Raw genomic sequence first — 24,473 nt, 5'->3', positions numbered from 1 at the left:
TTTCAAACTGATAGATATTTGACATAAAATTGATTTATTGGATGATTGGTTATCATTTCTACATAAAATAATTATAAACAATAAAAAAAGATATACATCAAATCTGATTTTTTTAGGCTTCGGTTAGAGTTTCAAAATAATTTTTATCGCCCCAAATTTAATTAATACCACAAACTATCAGTTAATTCTATTATATATATATATATATACTTACTATTAAAAAAACTAGTACATACTTATTTTATTTTCAATATTTCATGTTCTAAATTGATTGTTTATTACATTATCTATGATTAAGAATAACATTTATGGTTTATCATAAAATCAAAATATAATTTATATGAATTATATTTTTTAGTGATACATATAATTATTTATTCTGTACATATAATATGTTTAAATACCAGTTCTAATTATGTTAGACTAACCAACTTTAGAAGATTTATTAGTCTCATCAAATATTGGACGTAAACTTGTACCCTTTCACCCTCAATATTGTGATACATATTTTCAAAATTTAATAAATTTAGGATATCACGATATTTCTGAGAATAATTGTTATCAAATATCAATATTCTTCAAATAATAAATTTAATTTGATGTGATATGCTATTATCTGTATCTTTATATAAAAGATACTGTATCTGAGGTTATTTTTTCAATAAAACTATTTTACTTTTTTTTATCTTACTTTTGTATAAAAATATATAAATGCATAATTATACCATTTATAATTAAAAATATTATGTAACTCCTCAACTTAAAAATAATTAAATAATTATTGATTTTTCATACTTTTGTATTACTATATTTTTATTTTTTATATTGTTTTACACTAGTATTCATAGACGTTAAAAGAAGATCCCCATCGTTTTATGTTATAAGATTTTTTTTTTAACTCATTTATTCAAATTTGATGCAATTTGTGAATATGAAAATTTTACATCTGAACAAATTTGAATATCAAATGTATTTTTTGAATGTAATTTGCATGTGAATTAAAACAAAATCGCAATTTATTTTAGAATAATATGGTTTATTTAGTCGCTAAATTTTGACAGTGGTAACTTACATTTTAACTTTTATAATAAAACGTGTGCGCGCCCTTCTCCCCCTCACTTTTGATCGTGTGTTGGTTTTAACCTTCACAATCCTTTCTTTCTCTCTATCTATTCACTCCCTTCACTCTTCTTTTCTCTTCTGTTCCCTGTTCCCTGTCACGTCTTTTGTTTTCTTATTATTGGATTCCTTTACCTCATCTATCTCCGTCACGCCACCGGGGACCGCCACCGCCACCTAGGCCGCCACCGGAGTAGCCGCCGTCGCCTGCTTCCACCAGGTCCGTTTTCCCTCTCTTCTCGTTGTTTGTTTGTTTATTGAACGAAATTCCTCGGGGATAATGAAATTCGATAAGTTTTGTAATTCCAAAGTTTTTGAAACCAGTGTGCGCTGCGATTTTTGCTGCAATTTCTAAGTTTTGCAGTGTTCGCGGCCACAACGTAATCGCAATTGTGGTTGCGTCTGTTGGATTTGTCTATAATTTGTGACAATTTAAGGAGAGACTGTGACCATACTTTAATCCTTACTAGCGTGATGAACCCTCACTCACTATGTCACTCACTCAATTTTCCTCCCGAATTTTGAACTACTCAAATTTGAGGTGAAGGAAGTTCTGTTTTGTTGCGAGTCTTTCTCCTTGATTATGATCAAATTGGCGGTTTTACTTTTTATTATGATTTGTTTTGTGTGCTCTGCTGAGTCTTGCATCTTGCGTCGGAAGCAAAATACTACATTATAATGATGCATTCGGTCCACAAAGTTTGAGCTGTTTCTTTATATTATTCACATCAGGCGAGCATAGTGTTGTTTTTTTTTGTTTTTGATTGGGTTCATCAGCATATGCACTTATGACGAAGTTAAACTTTGTAAGTGGGATTGAAATTAACACGTGAGAGAAAAAAAGTGAAGTTGTTTGTTATGTTCTGATCAAAGTTGCATCAGTTATTATATCCTGATGATTTAATCTTAGATTGACACTGGAGGTTGTTAAAGAAATAAATAAAAATCCTTCAAAATTTATTAGTAGCTGGGTTCAGTCAAATAAATATACCCTTCCCATTCTTGAATTTGTGATTCTCTCAACTTTTTGATTTGCTGCAGCCAACCAAAGAAATATCAGTGAACTGTGGCAAACCAGAACATGAATTAGACACCTACAATGCTGTGGCAATTTCAAGTTTTTATAAGACTGTCTAAATAGAAGCAGAAACCTGAAAATAATAGTGGCAACTTTTGTTCCTCTAGAAGATATATACTTCAATCGGAAGACATATAAAAACGAGACTGGTAAGGGTGCTATATAATGGACTACAGTAGCTGGCACCATAGTTGTTAAGCTCAATTAGGAATACCTTAGTTATCTATATTGGAAGCCTAATGTCAAAGAAAATAGCACAGATGAAAAGTGAGACATGAACATTCCTAGGCTTTGGTTTTAAATTCAATTGCCATTTCGATCACTGGGAATTGTAGATAGAATCTCAATAGCGTTATCATATTTAGTCTTTGATTTGTTTCCATCATTTAATTCCAACATTTTTTTGGTTGAATTTGTCCTGTTAGCAGCTTCTAGTATATGTTTAGGGCTACTATATTTACGTAGTAGTTTGTTTGCATAAAAGAAAAGGAAAAAGTTGAAGATGGAATACTGTGTCTGATGGACATCAAGTGTTACTTTTCTTCTGATGGTGTAGCTATTATTGTTAAAGATTGTGTATTTGAGACTCATGTCAGTGCTTCTACTTATGATTAGTCTCAAAGGCTCATGCGGTTTGGCTTTTGTTGTGGTCTATATGAAGATAAAGGTGCTGATGTTAAATTCAGTTATCCAAGGGAGCTTTTGTTTATTGATGAACAGTTGTAAACATGTCCCATTAAGAGTTACCTTCAGTTTGTATATTGATGCACCAGTCACCATAGCAATGCAATTTGTCATATAAATAAAATTGGCCCTGAAACACAATCATTGCATGCTTAGGTAATGTTTGGTTTGAAATGAAGTTGGGCTGGTGAAAAATGACCATGTTTTAGGGCATAAGAAAACCTAAACCTCTTTACTTCTTCCTTTTGTTGCATTAATGAAGTAATCATACTGCATGCTATACTCTCCAGGATTAGGACTCAATTAAATTAAAACAGTTTACACTAGTTGATTAAAATCTCTGATTTAGATAAAATAGTTTCTATCAACTGATTTAGAGTGAGGTAATTATAATTTTGATTATTTTAATTCTTTAAATTTTAATCACTAATTTATTTATGTGGCAGATTTAGCTCCCTCTCCCCCTAAATGAATAACCCTAATTGAATTCAAATTTTATTCCAATTCTCTAAAACTTTCAACTCCCTCTTATTTCACTTGAGTTCTGGTATCAATTTCAATGCCTTCATCTCACTGACTTTGCAGATTTGTTTCGACCATAATGGTGTACTGCAGTCACTGTGCCAAAAATGTAGCTGGGGAGCGACTAGATGACGGTTTCTTGTGAGTATCTTTAGTGCTTTCACAGTAATTCACGGAATGACACTTTTCTAATAACATTTGTGCATTATGCTATACAAATTGAATTTTGAACTGTTTTTTTTTATTTAGTTATGGATCTAGGAATGTGTAGAGGAAGCCTCCAATGTTGTTAAATATTTGTATTTTATTAATTTTGCTTCTCAGATGTTGTGGAAGCTGTGGGAGGGTGTTGGAAGATTACTTTTTTGCTGAGGAGCCTACATTTGTCAAGAATGCGGCAGGGCAGGTAATTGAAGCTTGACATGCTATGGTGGTCTTTTGGGCAGATAATTTTAAGATTGATCCCCTTAAATTACAACATCATGTTACAGGGAAAGAGGCTGACCTATTTCAATTTAGAACTGATAGGGATTTAGATTGCTTGATTTTTATGTTTGATTTGATTGCAAGTATGGTTTTTGAAAGGAAAAATAGGTGGATCCCACCATGCAGTCCTATATTGGAAACCTGCAAGTATCTTCTTTTCTATTGCAGAGTGTGTGACCCTGTCCTTATCTTAAGAAAAAGTAGAGGCTAAAAATATTGTTGTGGTGCATTCATTATTTGCTTCTTCTATCAATGGAGAGCATTATAAAAGACATTAATAGGACTGGGAGTAGAGCTGAAGTTTCTGGGATGTTCAAGTTTAATTATTTTATCCACGACCATTTTGTTTTACATGTCATTCTACCCTTGTTTTTGTTTACATAATTTTTTGTTTCTCATGGTTTCCTGACTTGTGTCTTGTAGAGTAAATTATCAGGTAATTATGTAAGAACAGTTCAAAGCGAGTTCTCTGAGTCACGTCAAAGGACTTTAGATAGAGGTATGCCTTTATTAAATCTCAATCTCTCATGCTAATTTCACTCTTGGGATTAATTGAAATGATGGTTTCCTAAGTATTTTTTGATTAAAATTCTCTTATATGCATAAAATACCACACTCAAATTGGTGAATTATCAAACATGGTACTGTGTTAGTCTGAAATCTGTCAAGTTCTGCTATTTTCTTCTGGTTGTTCCTCAATCCTTCCAAAGTTGCAGTCCGAGAATAAATTTTAATTTAATGTTTAATATTTATTCAACGATAAGAAAATCTAGTATTTTTATGTTCCCAACAGCCTGTGCAATCAATTGATAGTGTGCAGGAGGATGACCTTGCCGTTATAGGGAAGACATGACCTTACCGTTTGGATAGTTGTTTTCAGTGTTTATTTGTTATATAATGACCAGTTTGATTACTGTTAATAATTTCATGCTTGTACTTCTTTGTATTCTTATGTGCCACTTTTCTTTGAGTTCACAGCTTATGATGAAATTAAATATCTAAGTATGGGCCTTGGAGTTCATGATGAACATATGGCTGACCAAGCATTGACCTTTTATAAAGTAGGTCACGCTCTCAACTGAACTCATTTTAAACTTGCTTTTATTTTATTTATACACTTTTGAAAATAATTTTTTCATTTAACTAATCCTTGAATTTCCCTATTGAAGATAGCACTCGAGCGAAATTTCACCCGTGGACGTAAATCAGAGCAAGTACAGGCTGCTTGTCTCTATATTGCATTTCGGTATGAGTTCTTTTGGGCATAAGTTTCGAATGATTCTTCATACAGTTATCATTTTATAGCTCCACACCCATGAGTAACTATGTGATGTGGAGATTTTAAAGTTCCCCTGTTTAAAGCTGTTCAAATAATTTTAATATAAACCTCAAAGCATTCATTTTTGTACTTCTTGTTGAGCTCTAAAGCGGTCAAGTTGTGCCTTGGTGATTGGTTGGCCATGAGTCTGAATAAAAAAAGTCTCTTAGAACATGCAAATGTAAAACTGCGCCCATGAGATTTACCCATACTTTTGAAAAGCCAGGGGCCTCCCTAACAAAATCCATGTTTTATCATTCTGTTACTTTTATGGGATGTTTATACCACATAATTTTTTCGGTAGGAATCATAATTCATGAGAATCTTGAATCCTGGGAATCATGATTTCTAGGAATGATTATATTTTGTTTGGTTGATAAAAGAATGTCGTTGATAATATTTATACAGATTTTCTAAAAGTTAAAGAGTAACATGTTACTTTTATTTAAAATATGTTTGTTAAAGATAAAGATATGATTTAATTAAATTAAATCGAGAGATATGATATGATTTAATAGGGAAATATCTTGTCAAATATTTCCCATTATTCGATATTGATTTAGTTCTTTATTATTGTATCTCTTCTTCATTATAAATAAGAACACTCTGTGTACACGAGAAATATATTCATTATATTCTACCTCGATTTATCTCTTCTCAAACATTGTTTCCTGGAACTGTTATTTTTAAAAATGTAAAACCAAACATGGGATACATTGTGGAATTGTACGTAAGTCATTTTGATGTCTTCTTCAGGGTGGACAATCTATTATATTGGGTTTACATATTTTATTTTTCTTAACTCATTAGATTAGATATAAAATTAAGCTGTGTGCACATATAGTATGTGTTGAAGTTGATATATGAAGAAACACTGACATAGCTTAGTTCTTAAGTTGATCTGGAATTTATGCTCGAGATTTTTATTCCAATTTGTGAATGAATTTCCAGTTGATGTAGGGAAGTTGTTTCAAATTTTTGAAACCATTACTTTGTTTTGATGGGAGGAGATATAGACAAAGTTAGGGGAGATTTTATTGATTTAGGGATATATGGAAGAGTGTTTATAGGCTTATCTAAATATCTCACATCTCAAATGAGATTTTAGCATTACCCAGTAATTCCAAATTTCCTTCATCTTTTGTAAATGTTATAACAAGTGCACTTGTGTATGAGAATGTAATGATATTGTTTTTGTGGCTACTACTGTGTTAAGGATGTTTGTTGAATATTTAATTGTCAGAGAATAGTGCTCTATGACTGTGGTTGAAGAGCAATGAGTTCAATGGATTGCACTTTTCACCTTTGATTTATCATAATGAGTCTGGTAGACTGGTGGTATTGCAACATTTTATTTTTTGTGCTGAAATTGTTTTTTTTTCCTTGCAGGCACAACAATAAGCCGTACCTTCTTATTGATTTTTCAATTTTTTTAAGAATAGATGTGTGAGTATGCTTTTCTTTTGTTACTGGAGTCTACCGGTTATATTTCCCCCATATTTTAGTTATATTTTTTGTCAATGTATCCCTGTTTTTTGTGTTTCTGATTGTTGCTTCGCTCCTGTTCATGAATTCAATGTGCAGTTATGTGCTAGGATCAGTTTTCTTGCAGCTTTGTGAAGTGTTGAGGCTTGGAGAGCACCCAATTGTTCAAAAGCCTGTTGATCCTAGTCTTTTTATTCATAGATATACTAAAAGTGAGTGTTTGCTTTTCAGCTCAGTTTGTATAAGCAGATAACTAAAACATTTTGTTGGTTGTATGCGGTGAATTTAAAGAGTGAGAGAGAGAACAAATCATTTAGAGAGAATTTAGACAACAAGAACCCTTTATAGACCTAGTGGCGACTATTTCTCTGATTTTAATGAGTGGTGCAGCTTTTTAGATAATTAATAGGCATGAAGATTAAATGCAATTTTGGCCTATGATACACGGATCCACACACCCTGTAATACCGTCCTTCCCACTAAAGCTTTCTAAGATTTACGATTGTTAGCAAATAAATACTCCCCTTGTATTTGAGAGTTTTCACTTGCAAGACTTTATTTCACCTACAAAGATTCCCCTGGACCTACGATACTGCAATAAATAAATCGAGAATATAGAAGGGAATTATTAATTGGTTTATGTTTATTTGAATATGAATCTAAATTACTGTGATTTGAGATGAGAATTTCCTTTCATATTTTATGTTTTATTTTTCTGTTGATAAAAGAATAAATAATTCAGATGATCAAACTTGTATCTTTTAGTGTAAAAAGATGTTCATCTTACTTTTGTGCAGATTTTAAACCTGGTTTTGTTTTAATATATTTTAATTTTAATTTTTATCCAGTTATTTTTCTTTGAGCTAGGAGAAGTAATAGATTAATGTCATGTCATGTAGATTTGATTAAGCGAGGGAGTAAGGCAGTATCTGATACTGCACTGACCATTGTTGCAAGCATGAAACGGGACTGGATGCAGGTATCTTAACATTGTTCTTAGTTGTGTTTTTAGTTTGGACAAAGAAAGCCTTAATTTGGGATGTGAAGTAGAAACTTTTTTTTATTGTGAGTTGAATTACTAATGCTAGAAAACAGACAGGTAGGAAACCTAGTGGTCTATGTGGTGCGGCAATATACATATCTGCTCTTGCACATGGAATTAAATGCTCTAAACCCGATATTGTAAGTAATGATTAAGTTTTCTACCTTGTGATTTATTTTATTGTTATTGTCTTATGTTGTTAGCAGGGTATATTTTACAACATGTACAGTTCCTCATAAGTGTAGAAGATACTAAGGAAATACTCAATGCTTTATTCATAATTTATTGAATTCCTTTTTGAGATTCATTGTATGCTTGATTGCAGATGCTCTCTGGTCTCCCTTCTGATATATGTTCCATTGTTATTATTTACTCACTTTTCCTACACATTTAAATTTTTGGCATTAGTTCTGTCCTGGTCTGAGACGTAATTAATAAAATACGTGAACTAGAATTTTTGGATTAATACAGCCTGTTTCAGGCACTTGTTAAAAGTAACTTTAACTTACACTTCTTCCTTGAATAGTGGATATAGACATATGGACTTCGTTGCAAGTCATACAATTGCCACAATTTCATATTAAATCTATTAACACAATAGATTTTTTTGCCACATTATGGGATATATTAGACTTGGATTTTGGAATTTATATTCGTTGAATATCTAGAACATGATTCTAAATTCAGAATACTGTGCTTGGTTGCTGATTATCAGAAGATTTGTCCCAAAAATGCAAAGTCAAGTTTTAAGCTTGTTCAGCTGGTTATTGCAGAAGTATACATGAATTCCTAGTTGATGGTGTTATCAGTGCGAGTTATTTAGAATTTGATGATCTCTCAAGTCACATGGAACACAACTATTTTTGCTATGTTGAGATTGTTAGGTGGAATGGGATGTTTTACTGTCTATTACCAACACACACATACACACTTGACTACTTATCTTGATTTCTTCTGGTGTTGTTGTTATTCTTGGGTAATTTCAAAAGGCATATATTTGCTGCCACCCAAGGATGTGGAAGATGCTTTTGTGGAGGTCAAGTTCAGAAACAGCAAAATGCCGTAACAGAATCCTGTATTGGTTGGGTGTAGAACATTGAACTCCCATTTAAACTAGCATCACCTGAAAGTCAACTGTTGTTTTTTGGGAGAAAAGAGAGTGGGTGGGGGTCATTATAACTAAAATATGTCCAAAGATAGAAAAAGAGAAAAAAAAAATCTAAACCAGTCATTTAAAAACTAATATCCAATGATTCGCAATTTGTTTCCCCTTGTAAGAGACATTATATGCTCATTCACCATAGCCTCCATCAAGACTCTTCTATAATGGTAATTTGTGTACTCCCTATTGAAACCATTGTTTTGGGGTCCTAGTGCACAATGATTGTCTCTATGCTTTGAAAGAGAGAAAACAGACCTGATTAGGCTGAAACTGCATGTTTGGTTACACAAAGGATGCAAGTATAGACTTATTATTACATTGACTGTACATAAATAATGGTATTTTGTTTCCTCTAAATCAGAGATTTGATGCTTATAAACTACTATTATTACAATAAATACAAAATATATTATTTTGATTTTCAACACTCCCCTTCAAGCTAAAGCATACAAATCCTATACACCTAGTTTGTTACATATGTAGTCAATTCTTGATCACCTCAAGGACTTGGTGAAGACATATGCCAACTACTAACTGGAGTTTATGAAGCTTGTGGCAATACCTCACGAGTCAATCTATTTCTTTATTCTGCTTTAGCAAATCATCTTACTACAACAATCCAGCCCAAACAATGTCTGAGACGCCAACTATTTCGGCATGATAAAGGAGGTCTTTTCCTGGCGTGTATATGTTAAATATGAGACAAAGTTACGAACAAAAAGAATAGAATAATCAAGGGTGCATGTTAGCTTGCTAATGGATGCTAAAATTAAATGACAGCCAGTAACATTATGCATTAAATCTAAGTAAAGGTTAGTGTTGCATAATCAGGAGAATTATGTTATAATTAAGTGCAGATTCCATTTTATATTTATTAGGACAGATTTGGTAGTGATTTGATTTTATTTGATTTGTACAGCTTTAAACACTCATTATTTCTGGCTTTCATTGTCTATTATTTCTTTCTTTAATTAGGTTGTAAAACAGTCTATAAATAGAGACTGTAATCACATTTGTAAGAAATCTCAGAAATATATTTCATCTATTTCATTCCACTTGGTATCAGAGCTCCTGATCTAGGAGACTCTGCTTCCGCAATTTTTTTTTTTAGCCTTCATTGCTGTAATCATTTTCCTTGACAGCCTTCATTGCTGTAATCATTTTTCTTGACAGCCTTCATTGCTGCAATTATTTTTTTTGTTGGACAGCCTTCATTGCTGCAACTTTTTATTTTCCTTATCCTTTCTCCATTGATCACCACCACCACCTTGCACCATTGACCGTTACTGCCACCGCCATTGACCACCACCGACCACCACTTCCGTCGCTCGCCAGAACTGCCACTGCTCGCCGGAAACCGCCACCGGAAAATTTTTCCAGCGGATTTTTTTTTTTGTGCGTGAACAGGATCAAATTTTGCCAATCTGAACAAAGTTGGTTTTGAACTCTCATGGACTCCCTTAGTAAGCCATCTAGCTATTGTTCCTTTACTATGAGTGGTAAGAGTTCTAGTTTTTTATCCTTTAATGCTTCTAGTACTGAAAATATCTGGATTATAGACTCTGGTGCTACTGATCATATGACACCTCATTCCTCTTTTTTTTTCATCCTACACTACTTTATCCGGTAAGCCATATATTACTGTTGCTAATGGTTCCACTACCCCCATTAATGGTTGTGGTAACATTCACCTTCAACCTTCATTTCCTTTAAAAAATGTGCTTCATGTTCCCAAACTATCCAATAACCTCTTGTCTATTCAAAAGATTACCCAAGATTTAAATTGTGCAGTGGTATTTTTCCCTTCCCATTGTGTTTTTCAAGATCTTGCCACGGGGAAGACTATTGGAATTGCTAAAGAGCAGGGCGGGTTATATTATTTACAACATGAAGAAAGTAAAAAGGGTGCTAGACTTCAGGCACACACTTCTAATTTTCAGCAAGGTCGTGAATCTTGGTCATCCTCTCAAATATGGCTTCAACACAGACGTCTTGGTCATCTTCCATTTAGTACCTTAAAGTCCTTATTTCCTGTTTTATTTACAAAAGTGTCTGCTGAGTCATTTCATTGTGATGTTTGTCAGTTTGCTAAACACCATCGGACAACTTTTCCTCCCAATGGTAATAAAAGTTCTAACCTTTTGATCTTATTCATTCAGATGTATGGGGACCTTCACCTATTCCTAATATCTCGGGTGCAAAATGGTTTGTTTCATTTATTGATGATTGTACTCGGGTTACTTGGATATTCCTCATGAAAGATAAGTCTGAAGTTTTTCACTTGTTTGTAAAGTTTTACAGAATGATTCAAACACAATTTGAAAGTCCAATTAAGAGATTGCGTTCTGATAATGGAAGAGAATATGTGAACCAAAACCTTTCCAAGTTCCTTGAGGAAAATGGAGTTGTTCATGAATTAACCTGTGTGGACACTCCTCAACAAAATGGGGTTGCTGAAAGGAAAAATCGTCATCTCCTTGAGGTTACTCGAGCTTTACTTTTCCAAACATCTGTTCCTAGATCTTACTGGGGGGAAGCAGTCCTGACTGCCACTTATTTGATTAATAGATTACCCTCTCGGGTTTTAGAGGGTGTTACTCCTATTCAGGTTATGACCACATTCTATCCTTCTATTCCCATGTTGAATAGTCTTCAGAATCGTGTCTTTGGTTGTCCTGCTTTTGTCCATGTTCATAGTCCTTATCGGGGTAAGTTAGATCCTCGTGCCATCAAATGTGTCTTCATCGGTTATGCCCCCAACAAAAAGGGGTACAAATGTTATCATCCTCAAAGTCGTAAAGTGTATATTTCCAAAGATGTCACCTTCCATGAAACAGAGTCTTTCTTTCCTAGTTCTCAGCTTCAGGGGGAGAGTATTCAAGAAGCTGAGGACCTTGAGTTGCCACCTTTTCCTTTGTTGCAGGATTTCGTTCTTAGGGAGGATGACAAAGACCCTGCACCAACATCATTACCAGAGAAGAATAATGAAGACAAATATTTTGGAAAACAATATCAGCGAAGGCAACAAGAACCCGTCCTGGTCGAACAGCAACTTCAATTGTCTGAACCGGAGGTAAGAACTCATACCAGTGAGACTCTTGAGGACACCTTAAATACTGCTTTTGAACCTAACCTAAATGATTTACCTATTGCCTTGAGAAAAGAAAAAAGATCTTGTGCCAAATATCCTATATCCCAATTTGTGTCTACAGAAAAACTTTCTATGCAGCACCAGAGTTTTCTTTCAGCTATTGATTCTATCAAAATCCCTTCATCGGTACAAGAAGCCTTAAAAGATGAGAACTGGATTCGAGCCATGAATGAAGAAATGAGCGCGTTAGAAAGGAATGAGACTTGGGAGATTGTAGAGAGACCAAAAGATAAGAAAGCAGTGGGTTGTAGGTGGATATACACAGTTAAGTATAAGTCTGATGGCACACTCGATCGGTATAAAGCAAGGTTGGTTGCAAAAGGGTACACTCAAACCTATGGGATCGATTATGAGGAGACTTTTGCTCCAGTGGCAAAAATGAATACCGTCAGGATTATTCTCTCCCTGGCAGCACACTTTGGTTGGGCAATGCATCAATTTGATGTTAAAAATGCCTTCTTGCATGGAAGCTTGGAGGAAGAAGTATACATGGAGATTCCACCTGGTTATGGTATTGTTAATGAAGGGAATAAGGCGTGCAGACTTAAGAAGGCCCTATATGGTCTTAAACAATCACCTCGTGCTTGGTTTGGAAGGTTTACTCAAGCTATGGTATCTTTGGGGTACCGACAAAGCCAAGGTGACCATACTCTGTTTATAAAACATTCTCAGAATGGTAAACTCACTCTACTTTTGGTCTATGTAGATGATATGATTATTACAGGTGATGATGAGATTGAAAAACAAAATTTGAGGGAGAGACTAGCTGCTCAATTTGAAATGAAGGATCTTGGGAAGCTGAAGTACTTCCTTGGGATAGAGGTTGCTTACTCGAGACAGGGCATCTTTATTTCTCAAAGGAAATACATCCTTGATCTTCTCAAAGAGATTGGTAAGTTGGGTTGTAAGCCCACTGGAGTGCCAATAGAGCAAAATCATAGGATTGGGAATGATGAGGAAAACCCAAAAGTGGAGAAGACACAATATCAAAGACTTGTGGGAAAACTCATTTATCTTTCACACACTAGGCCAGATATAGCCTATGCAGTTAGTGTGGTTAGTCAATTTATGCATGATCCAAGAGAAAGACACTTGCAGGCAGTAGATAAAATTATTCAGTACTTAAAAGCCTCTCCAGGAAAAGGATTGCTATTCAAAAAGGGGGAAAACTTATCCATGAAAGTATATACTGATGCTGACTATGCAGGATCGATTGTTGATAGGAGATCCACCACAGGCTACTGCATGTTCTTGGGTGGAAATCTGGTGACATGGAGGAGCAAGAAGCAAAATGTAGTTGCAAGATCAAGTGCAGAGGCAGAATTTAGAGCCATGGCTCAAGGGGTGTGTGAACTCTTATGGATGAAGATTATACTTGATGACCTAAAAATAAAATATGAAGCTCCTATGGGTTTGGCATGTGATAATAAGTCCGCTATCAGTATTGCACACAATCCGGTTCAACATGATCGAACAAAGCTCGTAGAGATAGACCGACACTTTATTAAAGAGAAGTTGGATGATGGTCTTATAGCCACTGAGTACATCCCTTCAAGACTCCAATTGGCAGATATGTTTACTAAGGGACTTTCCACAAAACAATTCGAAGATCTTACTTGCAAGTTGGGAATGATAGATATACATTCACCAACTTGAGGGGGAGTGTTGCATAATCAGGAGAATTATGTTATAATTAAGTGCAGATTCCATTTTATATTTATTAGGACAGATTTGGTAGTGATTTGATTTTATTTGATTTGTACAGCTTTAAACACTCATTATTTCTGGCTTTCATTGTCTATTATTTCTTTCTTTAATTAGGTTGTAAAACAGTCTATAAATAGAGACTGTAATCACATTTGTAAGAAATCTCAGAAATATATTTCATCTATTTCTTTCCACTGTTAGGAATGGGATGACTTTGCCAATGCCTTCAACTTTCATTTAAGAGTCATCTACCAAGCTAACAAAAGGCAAAGGGTCCAAATACGACCAAAAACATCCGAGTCATGTATCCAAGGTTTAAGAGGCAAGGATTAAGGAGCATAAGTGATAGGGTGACGCAATGGTCATCTAAAAAGGGCTCATGCTGTGATATGTTGCTGTCACATGGGACATGCACCAAAGAGAAGCTGCATGAGGGAGTATGTGTGACAATTGGTGGGGGGAGGGGCATTTGACACTTGTTAGAAGATGTTGGGTCAGGTTTCGGAGGCATACTAGAGAGTAGTGGCAGTGACATGGAAAAAGAGGCTCGTGTGATCACTGGTACAATCCACCCAAGAATGAGCATTGACTCAGACAAAGGATAAAGAGAAAGAACCTCAACTATCGATATCATATTGAAGGAATATGTGTGAATGTTGTGTTGTATGTTTAGTTGTTTTGTTTACAAGGGTCTTATTGATAATCACATTTAATGGGTGTCATAGAGTCAGTCATAAATACACAAGAATAAATCAAATCTAAATTTTGGTAATTGCTTCCCTAATTTCTAGTAACAGCTAGTTACATATTTAACACGTTTTAAGTATGATATCTAACATGATTATATTTTTGGGTCATAATAAGTGTATGTTTGGTCTTGAAAATATATTATTTTTGGGTGTGGTCCATAAAAGTTATTTTTTTATTTTGTTTCTTTGTAATAGATTACAAGGACTAAAATTATATTTTTTTCTTGTTATTTTATTTATAATTAATAATCATCATAACAATAGGGTCGCTTCATTTTGGTGTACACATTTGTTTTGGCTATTTTACCCTTTAACTGTTATAAATGTGATGGCACATTCGCTTATTGTCTATTCTGTATGTCATATTCACTATAGCGATGGTTACACATTTGCTTACCCCATTTTACCCTTTTACTAGATAAATATAACTATATACTCTCATTTTCTATTCAACCTCTTCCCTCTCTCCATCATCTTCTGTTTTGTCTTTTTCAGAAAAATAAAAAATCTTGACAAGCAGTTACAACAATTCCTATTATCTGTACCAAGGTTGATTTATGCTTGTGTATCGTGTGCTGAAATAATTGTAGATGTCATACAAAATCCTTTGTATTTTAGTATTACGTTTTTCATCCTGTTTGTGTTTAAGAATTTCTATTCTTGAAGCGAATGGCCATATTAGTAGTAACGTATGACACAATCTTCTGCATATACACATTTGCTATTGTAATTGTTTCTGTATAGATTAGTTGACCTTAATATTTTTTCTTATATTAGATGTCCCTTGATTTACTAATTTTCAATGCAGCTTAGAATCGTCCATGTGTGTGAAGCAACATTGACCAAACGATTGGTTGAATTTGAAAATACGGAATGTTCTAGCTTGACAGTATGTTTCTACTTCCTTTTAATGCTATTGTCTATTTTGATTTTTAGTGTGTTTTAAGGCCTGTAGTTAAATTCACTATCTTAGATCTGACAGTGAGTAAACATTTTTCATGAACCTTTTAGGTTGAGGAGTTGGATACCATGGCAAAGGAACATGAAAAAAATCCAACGGTAATGGCAGAAGGTGAACTCAGAGGGTGTATTTCAAAAGATCTACTATGTGAGCACAAGGATAGTGGGGCGTCCCATTTTGCTCTTGGATTGTGCGAAGAATGCTATAAGGAAGTGAGTACTTTCCTTCTTCTCAAGATGGTTTCGTTTTGAAGCCAGATTGCCATTTGGCATTGACTGTTGAACTTATTGATATACTCACAGTTCGATAAGCTCTCTGGTGGACTTGGTGGTGGTTTGGATCCTCCTGCATTTCAGCGTGCTGAGCGGGAAAGAATGAAAAGAGCACTTCTTGAAGAGAGTGTTGATGAAGCATGTGATGTAAGTATTCCTTGACTTGGTATTGTGTGGTATTTTGCATTTCGTTTTCAAGTATCCTTTTTAATTTTTCCTTTTCTCTGTTTTAACATTTTGCATTAAAAGATTCACAATATTCACTAGGGCTTGCTTGTACAGAAAGAAGCAAAATTAATTGTATTGTCGTATAGTTAAATCGCTAAAAGAATTGATATAATTGGAGTAGTCTAACAATTCAAGAACTAAATAGGGTCTATATTCATAATACTTTTTTAAATTGAGTTTCATCTTGAAAGAGAAAAGATAATCTATGTCCACAAACTCACTCCAGAGCAAACATACTGGTGCCGAATTGTAACAGAACATCAAACCCATACTTTAGTTCCTTACATTGTACCGATCAGATCCCATTAATATTGTACTTATAACTGAATGCATCCATCAAAAGAGTACGAGAGGCCTTAGAAATTAGCCATTTCAGGTGAATAAATTCTCTTATTGTGCACATGTTCACACATTGTCTAGTTGATATCATGATATTGTAACCCCTCTTTAGCAAGAATAGTCCTGAGAAATGCAGCATTTACAAAAATGTGACCAAGTACAAACTTTAACTTTCATTTAGTTCTTTATCCTATATGAAACCATTCTTCAAGCAATGGTCCATATTTATGGGCATCTTAAATAAATTCCAATTTCCAGACAGCTGTATGTTTTTGCGAACAATTTGGCTTATAAATTTTAGAAGAGTCATAAGCATTTACAACTTATAAATATTTATATTTTTTCTGGTTCTTTTGGTTAGTTAGCAAATGCATCAAATGACCAGTTTAAGAACCACGCAGAAGATTTTCCTGCCTGTGTGCCAGAAGGTATGGTGGGTGCTCTTATTTCATTCACTCTTGCTATCATGTTAAATTTTCTCTGTATTCTTTACTAATTGCTCCAAAATGCTTTTAGGGGCTAATGTTGCCCATGAGGCCACTAAAGATGGTAAATATGAATATGATGATTCATTTAGAGAAGATGAATCAGAAACTTTATCTGATATTGATGATCAAGACGTTGATTTATACATTCATGATGAGGAGGGGAGACATATCAAGAAGATACTATGGGAAGCAGCAAATCGGGAGTATCTTGAGGTAAAGAAATGGTATCATCTATTTTTTTCTAGTTGTGCTAGATAATTTTCTTTCAGTTTCTTTTTTCATTTTGTATCATGGTTTGAAGTTGAAATTCGGAAATGGGTGCTTGTTACTTGTACTTCTGCTTGTCCTTGGTTTTCTGTTTGGCTTTATTTGGAAGGTTAATCTGCATTGTATCTCACTCAAGCTTCATCTTTTCTTTCAGGAGCAGGCAGCCAAGGAAGCAATTGCAGCAGCTAATAAGAAAGCTTTTGAGGCAAATTTTGAGAACTGTTCAGAGGATTTACTTGCAGCAAGAGAGCTTGCTGCATCTGCTTCTGAGGCAGTTGCAAAATCCAGAAAGGTTCTTTCTGAATATTTTTTTTTTGAGACATTCTTAGTGTGAAATTATACCACAAGTAACTTGAGATAAAAATTTCATGAAATGCAGTTAGATTTTTATCTTTCATTACATAAACCATGTCAAAAAGTGTCACATCAGTTTGATTTTAATCTATGCTTTGTTACTTCGTTCGATGTTTAATTAGCATAAAATATGATATCCATTAAAACTATTGTATTTTAGATTTTGGCTTATCAGTAGCGAATATAGTTGAAATTTAATGTTCCTAAACAATGTCTTATCACAATTGAATGGTTAGCAATGTTGCAAGTGTTACAATTGTTTATGTTGGTAGGGTGGATCCTTATCAATTTATAATTGTTGGAGATCCTATATCAACTGGAGATACGTAATCCTTACCTCACAAGTTGTTTGTGAGGATGAGTTAGACTTAAACTCACTTTTTAATATGATATCAGAGTCCATCCTAGCAAGGTTTGATGGGTCTATCATGTCACTCGTTATTGGGCTACTACCGGACCACTCACGAATATCTAGACCCAAGCACAAGATGTACATACCTCGGTGTGAGGGTGTGTATTGGAGATCAAACATTGATTAAAAATAAGACTAATTTATAGTATATAAGTGGGGACAGTTCTCACCTCACTAGCCAAGTTTTGTGAGGATGAGTTAGGCTTAAACTCACTACTTAATAATAACTATTACTAGTATGTTGCTCATGTTTTGGCCTTAGTTGGGAATGTATAAGCTATAATATAAAATTTTGGGAAAGTGGTCAGTACAACTGAAAACTCAGTTTGTCTAAACTTGAATCCAGGGAAGTATGGACGCTGCTAAGAATATTAGAAAAGACACTGTATATTGATTTTACATGTAAAACTTTCTCCAGAGAATTCCATGACCTGGAAGGTTTAATTCCCCCCGGGGAAGGCAACAAATTTATCCTCAGCCATGTTTTGAAGGTCCCAGGTTTATATGCATATAATGTGTTGTGGTTTGGAAGGGACTCTCTATTTTGAGTCTCTGAGGAGCTACAAGATCTGGAATTGTTTTTTTTAAAGCTTAAGCACTTTTTCCCCCATGATTGTTGATAAAACTGAACCATTAATTGGGTGTTCTATTAGCTTCCCAATGTTGGTGTGCATTTATTTGATGTTTGCTGTTTCTGTTCTTGTTAAGTGATAGATTGTCATTGCTGCAGTGCTAATGTCAGGAATGAGGTGCTATTAGTTGTTTAGAGATCCAAGGTTTGATGAAGGGAGAACTTGATTTCTAGCACCTGAAGACCCCCTTCCCCTGCCGTATATTAGTCAATGTAATAATAAAGTGTACTTTGTTGAGTTGTAACCGATTTGAATATCAAAAGGGATTAGATCATTGAGATACGAAGAATTTCTGGCCTAGGAATTGTATAGTGTGACCTTGTTTGGACAAACTTCTCTCCATATAGAAAAAGTAAATAAGAAGGTTATGACAATGCATAAGTTAAATCTCACCTATTTACTTTTTACTTGTATATAAACTAGAGACTAATGAAATGGAAGCCTGAGATGCATGGGAAAATTTGAAGCAGCCACTCTAGGAAGTTAGTGAGTTTGGCAAATGCATTGAATTCAATTTGTGATTTACAACGTTTTTGTAATTGTTTTACTTTCAAATCGAGTATACTATACATTTTAATGGCTGTAGAGTGGATCCAATAGTTATACCTTGTTTTTTGTTGTTTACATTGTACGATTCATGCTGCAAGACTTCAAGCTTATAATCTTTTTTGGTTTGTTAAATACTCTATTTCAGGAAATGAAACAGAGACGAGCCAATGAGGCAAAAAATATGGGGCCAGCTCAATCTGCTGCAGAGGCTTTCGGCCAAATGTCTAATAAAAAAAGGGTATTTATCTATTCAATAACAGACATGCATTTTCTCTATACTGTTACAGTCCAATTACCATTGTATATTTGTATAAAAATAACAGGAATCTATACACATATCTGATACAAAAATGTGATTATTTTAAAAATAAGACGATGTGATGCGTGTAAGATAAATATTTACAAATGTATAAAATTCATAAAACATAATAAATAAATCCAAATTAGAAACATATTTCTTAGACATTGCAGAAATGTTCTGTATATATTTCTCGGCTGTATGAATTATTTAAATTCCTAGTTTCCTTATTCAGGAGATTTTAACATTGGTGTAGTTTAGTCTATATATTAAGATATATGCAGTCTTTTTGAATTGAGGAATACGATTATTTTTCCTCTGCCTTGAAGTTGATTAAGAGTTCTCAATACAAGAGACTCTACTTTCACATTATTGGGTAAAGCCCAAATCCCACTTCTCAGAAGCTTGTTGGTGGGATTGAGTTAAACCTAAACCCATATTATATGACAGCTTCAGAACCTGTCGTATGTTTGTTATTAGATCACCTGTCATATTAGGGTGTTTCTTCCTGTATCCCTACATTTTTCTTCCTACTCCCTTACATTCATGTGTAATTACTAAATTATCCTTGGAGATTTTAAAAACCCTAAAGGCAGCATACCACCACCGTCACAACGTTTCTTTCTCCCTTCTCTACAATTTTCTGTCCACATAGCTATTGGAAGTGTGTCAACGAGCGACGGTGCCTTGGGTTGGATTTTTCTCGTTGTTTTGTGCAACAGGTAGGTTTCCAGCGGCTTGGTGGTTGTTATTTGGCATTCGCGATGGGTTTTCACTGGGAGAGGTGTGTAGTTTTTTTTGTTTCAGGAATATGTATTCCATTTTTTTGGCGGATCAATGAATCCGTAAGCCAATATTATGGCACTACTAGATTGAGCAGTCTATATATATAAGCTAAACGAAGAGGAGGATCCGGAATGATACCGAAATTACTGTTCCATACTGTTCCCGGATTTGGCAATTCGGTATTGGTTATTGTGTTGTTTTTTTCCTATTTTGTGTTGTTTTTGTTGGATGAGGTTCTGTGCAATTTTTTGGTCGGATGAGCTTGTGTTTTTGGGTGATTACTTGCAGATTGCTTAGTCTGTAATACAGTCACGAAACCGGATTTCTGGGAACCTCTAAACCCCATAACCACCCAACCCTCTTGAAAAAACCTCAGTTCTCACCTCAAAAGGCCAACCAACACTTCAAAACGGCAGCCACAACTCCACAAGTACCAATTATCAACCAAGAAAAACAAGCGAAGCCATCAATGGTGCCATTTCAAATAAAAATGGCAAGGGTAATGTTGGTATTTTTAAAAATGTAGGGGTGCAAGAAGAAACACCCATCCTATTATCCTTGCACCAAGCGCAACAGTGTTGGGTGTATTGGAAAAATTCCAAATTCTGTATTGAGTAATATAAGGACAAATTAGTGTAAGTGGAGTAACCCCTTTCTTGCAATTGGAGGGTTGAATTGGGTCAAAACCCATATTCTGAGATATTACTAAATTTGTTATTAGGTAAACTTGAACTAAGCAACCTCTATTCCAAGAAAGTCCTTGAGTAATATAGAGAACCTTGTTTCGTATTGAACACACACTACTCTAAACAAAATTTGGAACAAAGGGAAGTCATTGCCCCATAGGATGGACTCATGGGGTCTTTGTGAAGCTGTTTGTGCCAGCGGTGGTGAGCAGGTCTTGCTAGGACTTGGTGTATGAACTACACATGCTTATATTGGCAGTGGCGAGTCAGAAGGCAGGTGGATCTTTTGATGACGACCTCTATGGTCCAGAACTATTAAGCTTGATACATACATCAACAATATGGTAAGTGAATTATTTCAAATAGCGGTTTTTTGAGATGAACAAAGCTTCGAGATCTCTATATTGATTAAGATAAAATATCTATATAATCTTATTTATTCATGCATATATTGTTTCCTTATTATAGAGATTGATTGTTACAAAATAGAAAAGCTAAGAATGTAATTTGGGATTGTTATCAATAAAATTATATCTGGTTTCCCTGCCTAGTTCAAGTTGGTAGCAGAGTTCTTGACCTTTGAAGCTCAATTTCCATTGTCATGCAAACAACAAAACAAGGATGTACTGTCACTGGCCACCCCATCGCAGCCATTGAGGCCAAGGGTGGGCTTGAGAGGCGCACCCCTTGTTGGCAATCAGAACGTTGTTAGAAGAGTTGCCATTGCCACCAGTACCGACATGTGTAGCCTAAGCAACATATTCAAGCGAGACCCACTCATCATTGTTACCACAGACAACCTCAGTCCGAAACTTTAGTCCATTCCGAGGGGGTGGTTTTGTTTTGAGTAGATTTGAGATTTTTTTTTTGGCCAACGGGTTCCATTTTATTTGGTATTATTTTGCATTGTCTAAGCTGAAAATCATCCCTATGTCCTAATGATCTTCCAAATGTGATGGATACGATTGATATTATTTGCACTGGACTCAGTACATTCAGAGGACTCTCAAGGGACAATCAAGATTAGACCACATCAAGGGTAGAGGACTACGTTGCTATTTGGAATAATGAAGATTCACTAATAATGACTTAGAGATGACATTTTATGGTTCTTGAGATAAGTTGATACAATATGTTCTATTCCTGCAATAAATAGATATAGGATGACTTAGATAACACCTTTTCATTGAAGGATTTTGTTGCCTGTTATGGGTGAGAGTATAATGTTTTAAGATGAAACAAAGTTCTCTCTGTGTAGTGATATCACATAATCATGAATGGGTTATTATTTATTCATGCATATTTTGTTTGTTTTTTATAGAGATTAATTGTTTTTGTTAGTGATACATACATATATACATAATATATATATACATATATACATAATATATATATACATATATACATAATATATATATACATATATACATAATATATATACATATATACATAATATATATACATATATACATAATATATATACATATATATATATATATATATAAACGGGGTGAAATCCTCATCTTACAAAACCACTTCCTAAGATGGTATAGAAGTCATTCAGAACCTATTCTAATCAAGTTCTTTGGAGCTATTATGCTAGCAGTATCAGATTTTTGTTAGACCATTTATAAATATCCAATCTCATGCTTGAGACATTCATTCCTTAGCGTGAGGGAGTGCATTGAAGATCCCATAAGTGAGGTGTAATTCTTACCTTACACGTTGGTTTTATGAGAATGAGTTAGGTATAAAACCACTTACTACAATATGATTGAGGAATCCAAAATGTAGTTCATATGATTGTTATCAATAAAATTATTTCTTGTTTCCATCTGTAGTCAAGTAACTATAACAACTTTAGAGGTAAAAACTTAAAAAAGGGAAAATATGATAGGAAAGTCTTTCGAAGCATTGAGTGGTGTTGAAGTAATCACAGTTGCTTTGACCTTGTATTCTCGTGCTCATTGAGCATTTGGATTTAAGGCTTCGTTGTTGTATCTTCTGAGATGAGGTAATGTGTCAATTCTCAACGGTTGAGTTTGTTTTATTATGTGCGTTCAGCTTTATTGATCAAATCCTTGAGCAATATATATATGACTCATTTTAGTTTTTTTAATTATCAACATAAGATCTTCCGAAATTGTTTATATATTACTAAAACTACTTGTTTGCTTGTGCAGCAATTGCAGAGTCTGAAATCTAAAGTCAATTTTGATCGCCTGGGTGAATTATTTAATGAACTGGTAATTCTCTCTAGAACTGATTTGCTTTATATCACATGTAATACTGATACACTTTGAGTTCCACTAACACCAGAAAATATTCCTAATTAAAACATGATTTTGATCAACTTCTCAATAGACATTCACAAAAAAAGAAAATACAAAAGTAAAGTGAATTATGTTTAAAATTAGCTTATGCATACTCTAAAATCATCTTTTTAGAGAAGCTAATGATGGTAGCTTCTATAAAAACTAATTTTAACTTGTTCATAAGTTAATTTTAGTTTGTTAGAGAAGGTACTTCAACATTTTTCTCCTATGGAAAAACCTGTCCAATCAGGCCTACATGCTTTTGCTTTATCTGCATGATTTCATTCTTGATTTACTGCTTTATTTCAACATGTTCAAAAGACAAATTTGGAAAGATGTCATCTGACAATTAACCTATACTATTCTTTAAATCAAGACAATGGACTTTTCTCAATTTAACTTTTTTTCTGATATTTTCAAACAGGAAAAAACCGATGATCCCAAGAAAGAGAAGAAAGCACGGTTGGATCCGCCCCTAGATAATCATGACAACTTACAGTCATTTGAGGACAAGAATGACGATGAGATGGGATCAGTGGATGAATTCGAAGATGATATGGGGGAGATGTATCAAAATGGGTTGTCCACTGATAATAATATTGCAGATGCATATTACCCTGAGGATGATGGATACGGCTATAACGATGATGATTATTACTGAAAAGATGTCAGATGATCTTTCTGATTTTTTAGCAATTGGTATTTAACATGTCTGGTAGCAGTGGAACCAAAATTGTCAGACTCAACTTTTTGAAAGCTAAGTTGCCATCTGATTAGCAAGTATCTACATGAGCTTTACCTCTCCTTTTAATCATCCCAGATGCTTTTAAAGAAAGCTTGGGACTTATAGAACCAGGAAATTCAGGTAGGTATTACTAGCATCTCTCTCGTCAACACAAAATAGGGGTTAGATTGTGTTTTATATTAAAATGTACTTATTTCCAACCATTTTTTTTAAAAAATTTGACAAAAAAGTTAAATTGATTATATATGTTTTGAATATAAAATTCTGCTATGATTCTTTCTAGTATTGCTTTCTGTTTTTTCTCCCTGACGAATCCCTGAGGCGTAGACCATAAACCTTTACATTCAGACTACACTCGACATGTTTTAATAAGATATGAATGTCAAAGTATTTATTATTTTACCAAACACTTGCTCCCAGATTATTTTTCCTTTATACATTTATTACTTTTATGGAAAGTGTAAAATACAATAAATTATTAGCTTAGGATAGAATGTGGATGAAGCATAAGAGGATAGTTCCTCACTACGAGGCAAACTATAGTTTGAATTTTCACACATATATTTAGTGTTTTACAATGTCGAATAATTTGAAAGAATATATTTCTGAGAGAAAAATTGGATAAAGCTTTTTAGTGT

At 34.2% G+C, this 24,473-nt stretch overlaps 1 protein-coding gene across 4 annotated transcripts; it reads left to right on the top strand.

Moving 5' to 3' along the window:
* The first annotated feature begins 1,116 nt into the window (after positions 1-1,116).
* On the top strand, positions 1,117-24,117 carry LOC137813815 (uncharacterized). 4 transcript variants are annotated; one of them, XR_016520467.1, is made up of 20 exons: positions 1,118-1,339; positions 2,161-2,346; positions 3,467-3,544; positions 3,728-3,809; positions 4,313-4,388; positions 4,868-4,950; positions 5,059-5,135; positions 6,597-6,653; positions 6,792-6,904; positions 7,592-7,671; positions 7,788-7,874; positions 15,312-15,392; positions 15,515-15,676; positions 15,767-15,883; positions 16,665-16,736; positions 16,820-17,004; positions 17,213-17,350; positions 19,151-19,243; positions 22,959-23,021; positions 23,515-24,117. XR_016520467.1 is itself a non-coding variant. In XM_068616252.1 (20 exons), the coding sequence occupies exons 3-20, from the start codon at positions 3,483-3,485 to the stop codon at positions 23,749-23,751; spliced, it is 1,860 nt and encodes a 619-aa protein (XP_068472353.1). In that variant the 5' UTR covers positions 1,118-1,339; positions 2,161-2,346; positions 3,467-3,482; the 3' UTR covers positions 23,752-24,117. The 4 variants fall into 4 exon arrangements, 2 of the variants coding, with proteins under 2 accessions (XP_068472352.1, XP_068472353.1); XM_068616252.1 differs by having other exon boundaries at positions 16,665-16,731; XR_016520466.1 differs by lacking the exon at positions 2,161-2,346 and having other exon boundaries at positions 1,117-1,339.
* Positions 24,118-24,473: the final 356 nt, after the last annotated feature.

Source organism: Phaseolus vulgaris, chromosome 1, assembly GCF_051622355.1.
Source record: "Phaseolus vulgaris cultivar YP4 chromosome 1, ASM5162235v1, whole genome shotgun sequence".
In the NCBI taxonomy this organism is placed as follows: Eukaryota; Viridiplantae; Streptophyta; class Magnoliopsida; order Fabales; family Fabaceae; genus Phaseolus; species Phaseolus vulgaris.
The sequence above is the reverse complement of the archived record's forward strand: the minus strand, read 5'-3'. Positions and strand labels throughout refer to the sequence as shown.

Excerpts from the sequence above, each read along its gene's own strand:
- LOC137813815 (XM_068616251.2), top strand. The coding sequence starts at position 3,483 with ATGGTGTACTGCAGTCACTGTGCCAAAAATGTAGCTGGGGAGCGACTA. Across the intron at positions 15,884-16,664 it reads GTGTTGATGAAGCATGTGAT|TTAGCAAATGCATCAAATGA; the intron begins GTAAGTATTCCT and ends TCTTTTGGTTAG. Across the intron at positions 17,351-19,150 it reads CAGTTGCAAAATCCAGAAAG|GAAATGAAACAGAGACGAGC; the intron begins GTTCTTTCTGAA and ends ACTCTATTTCAG.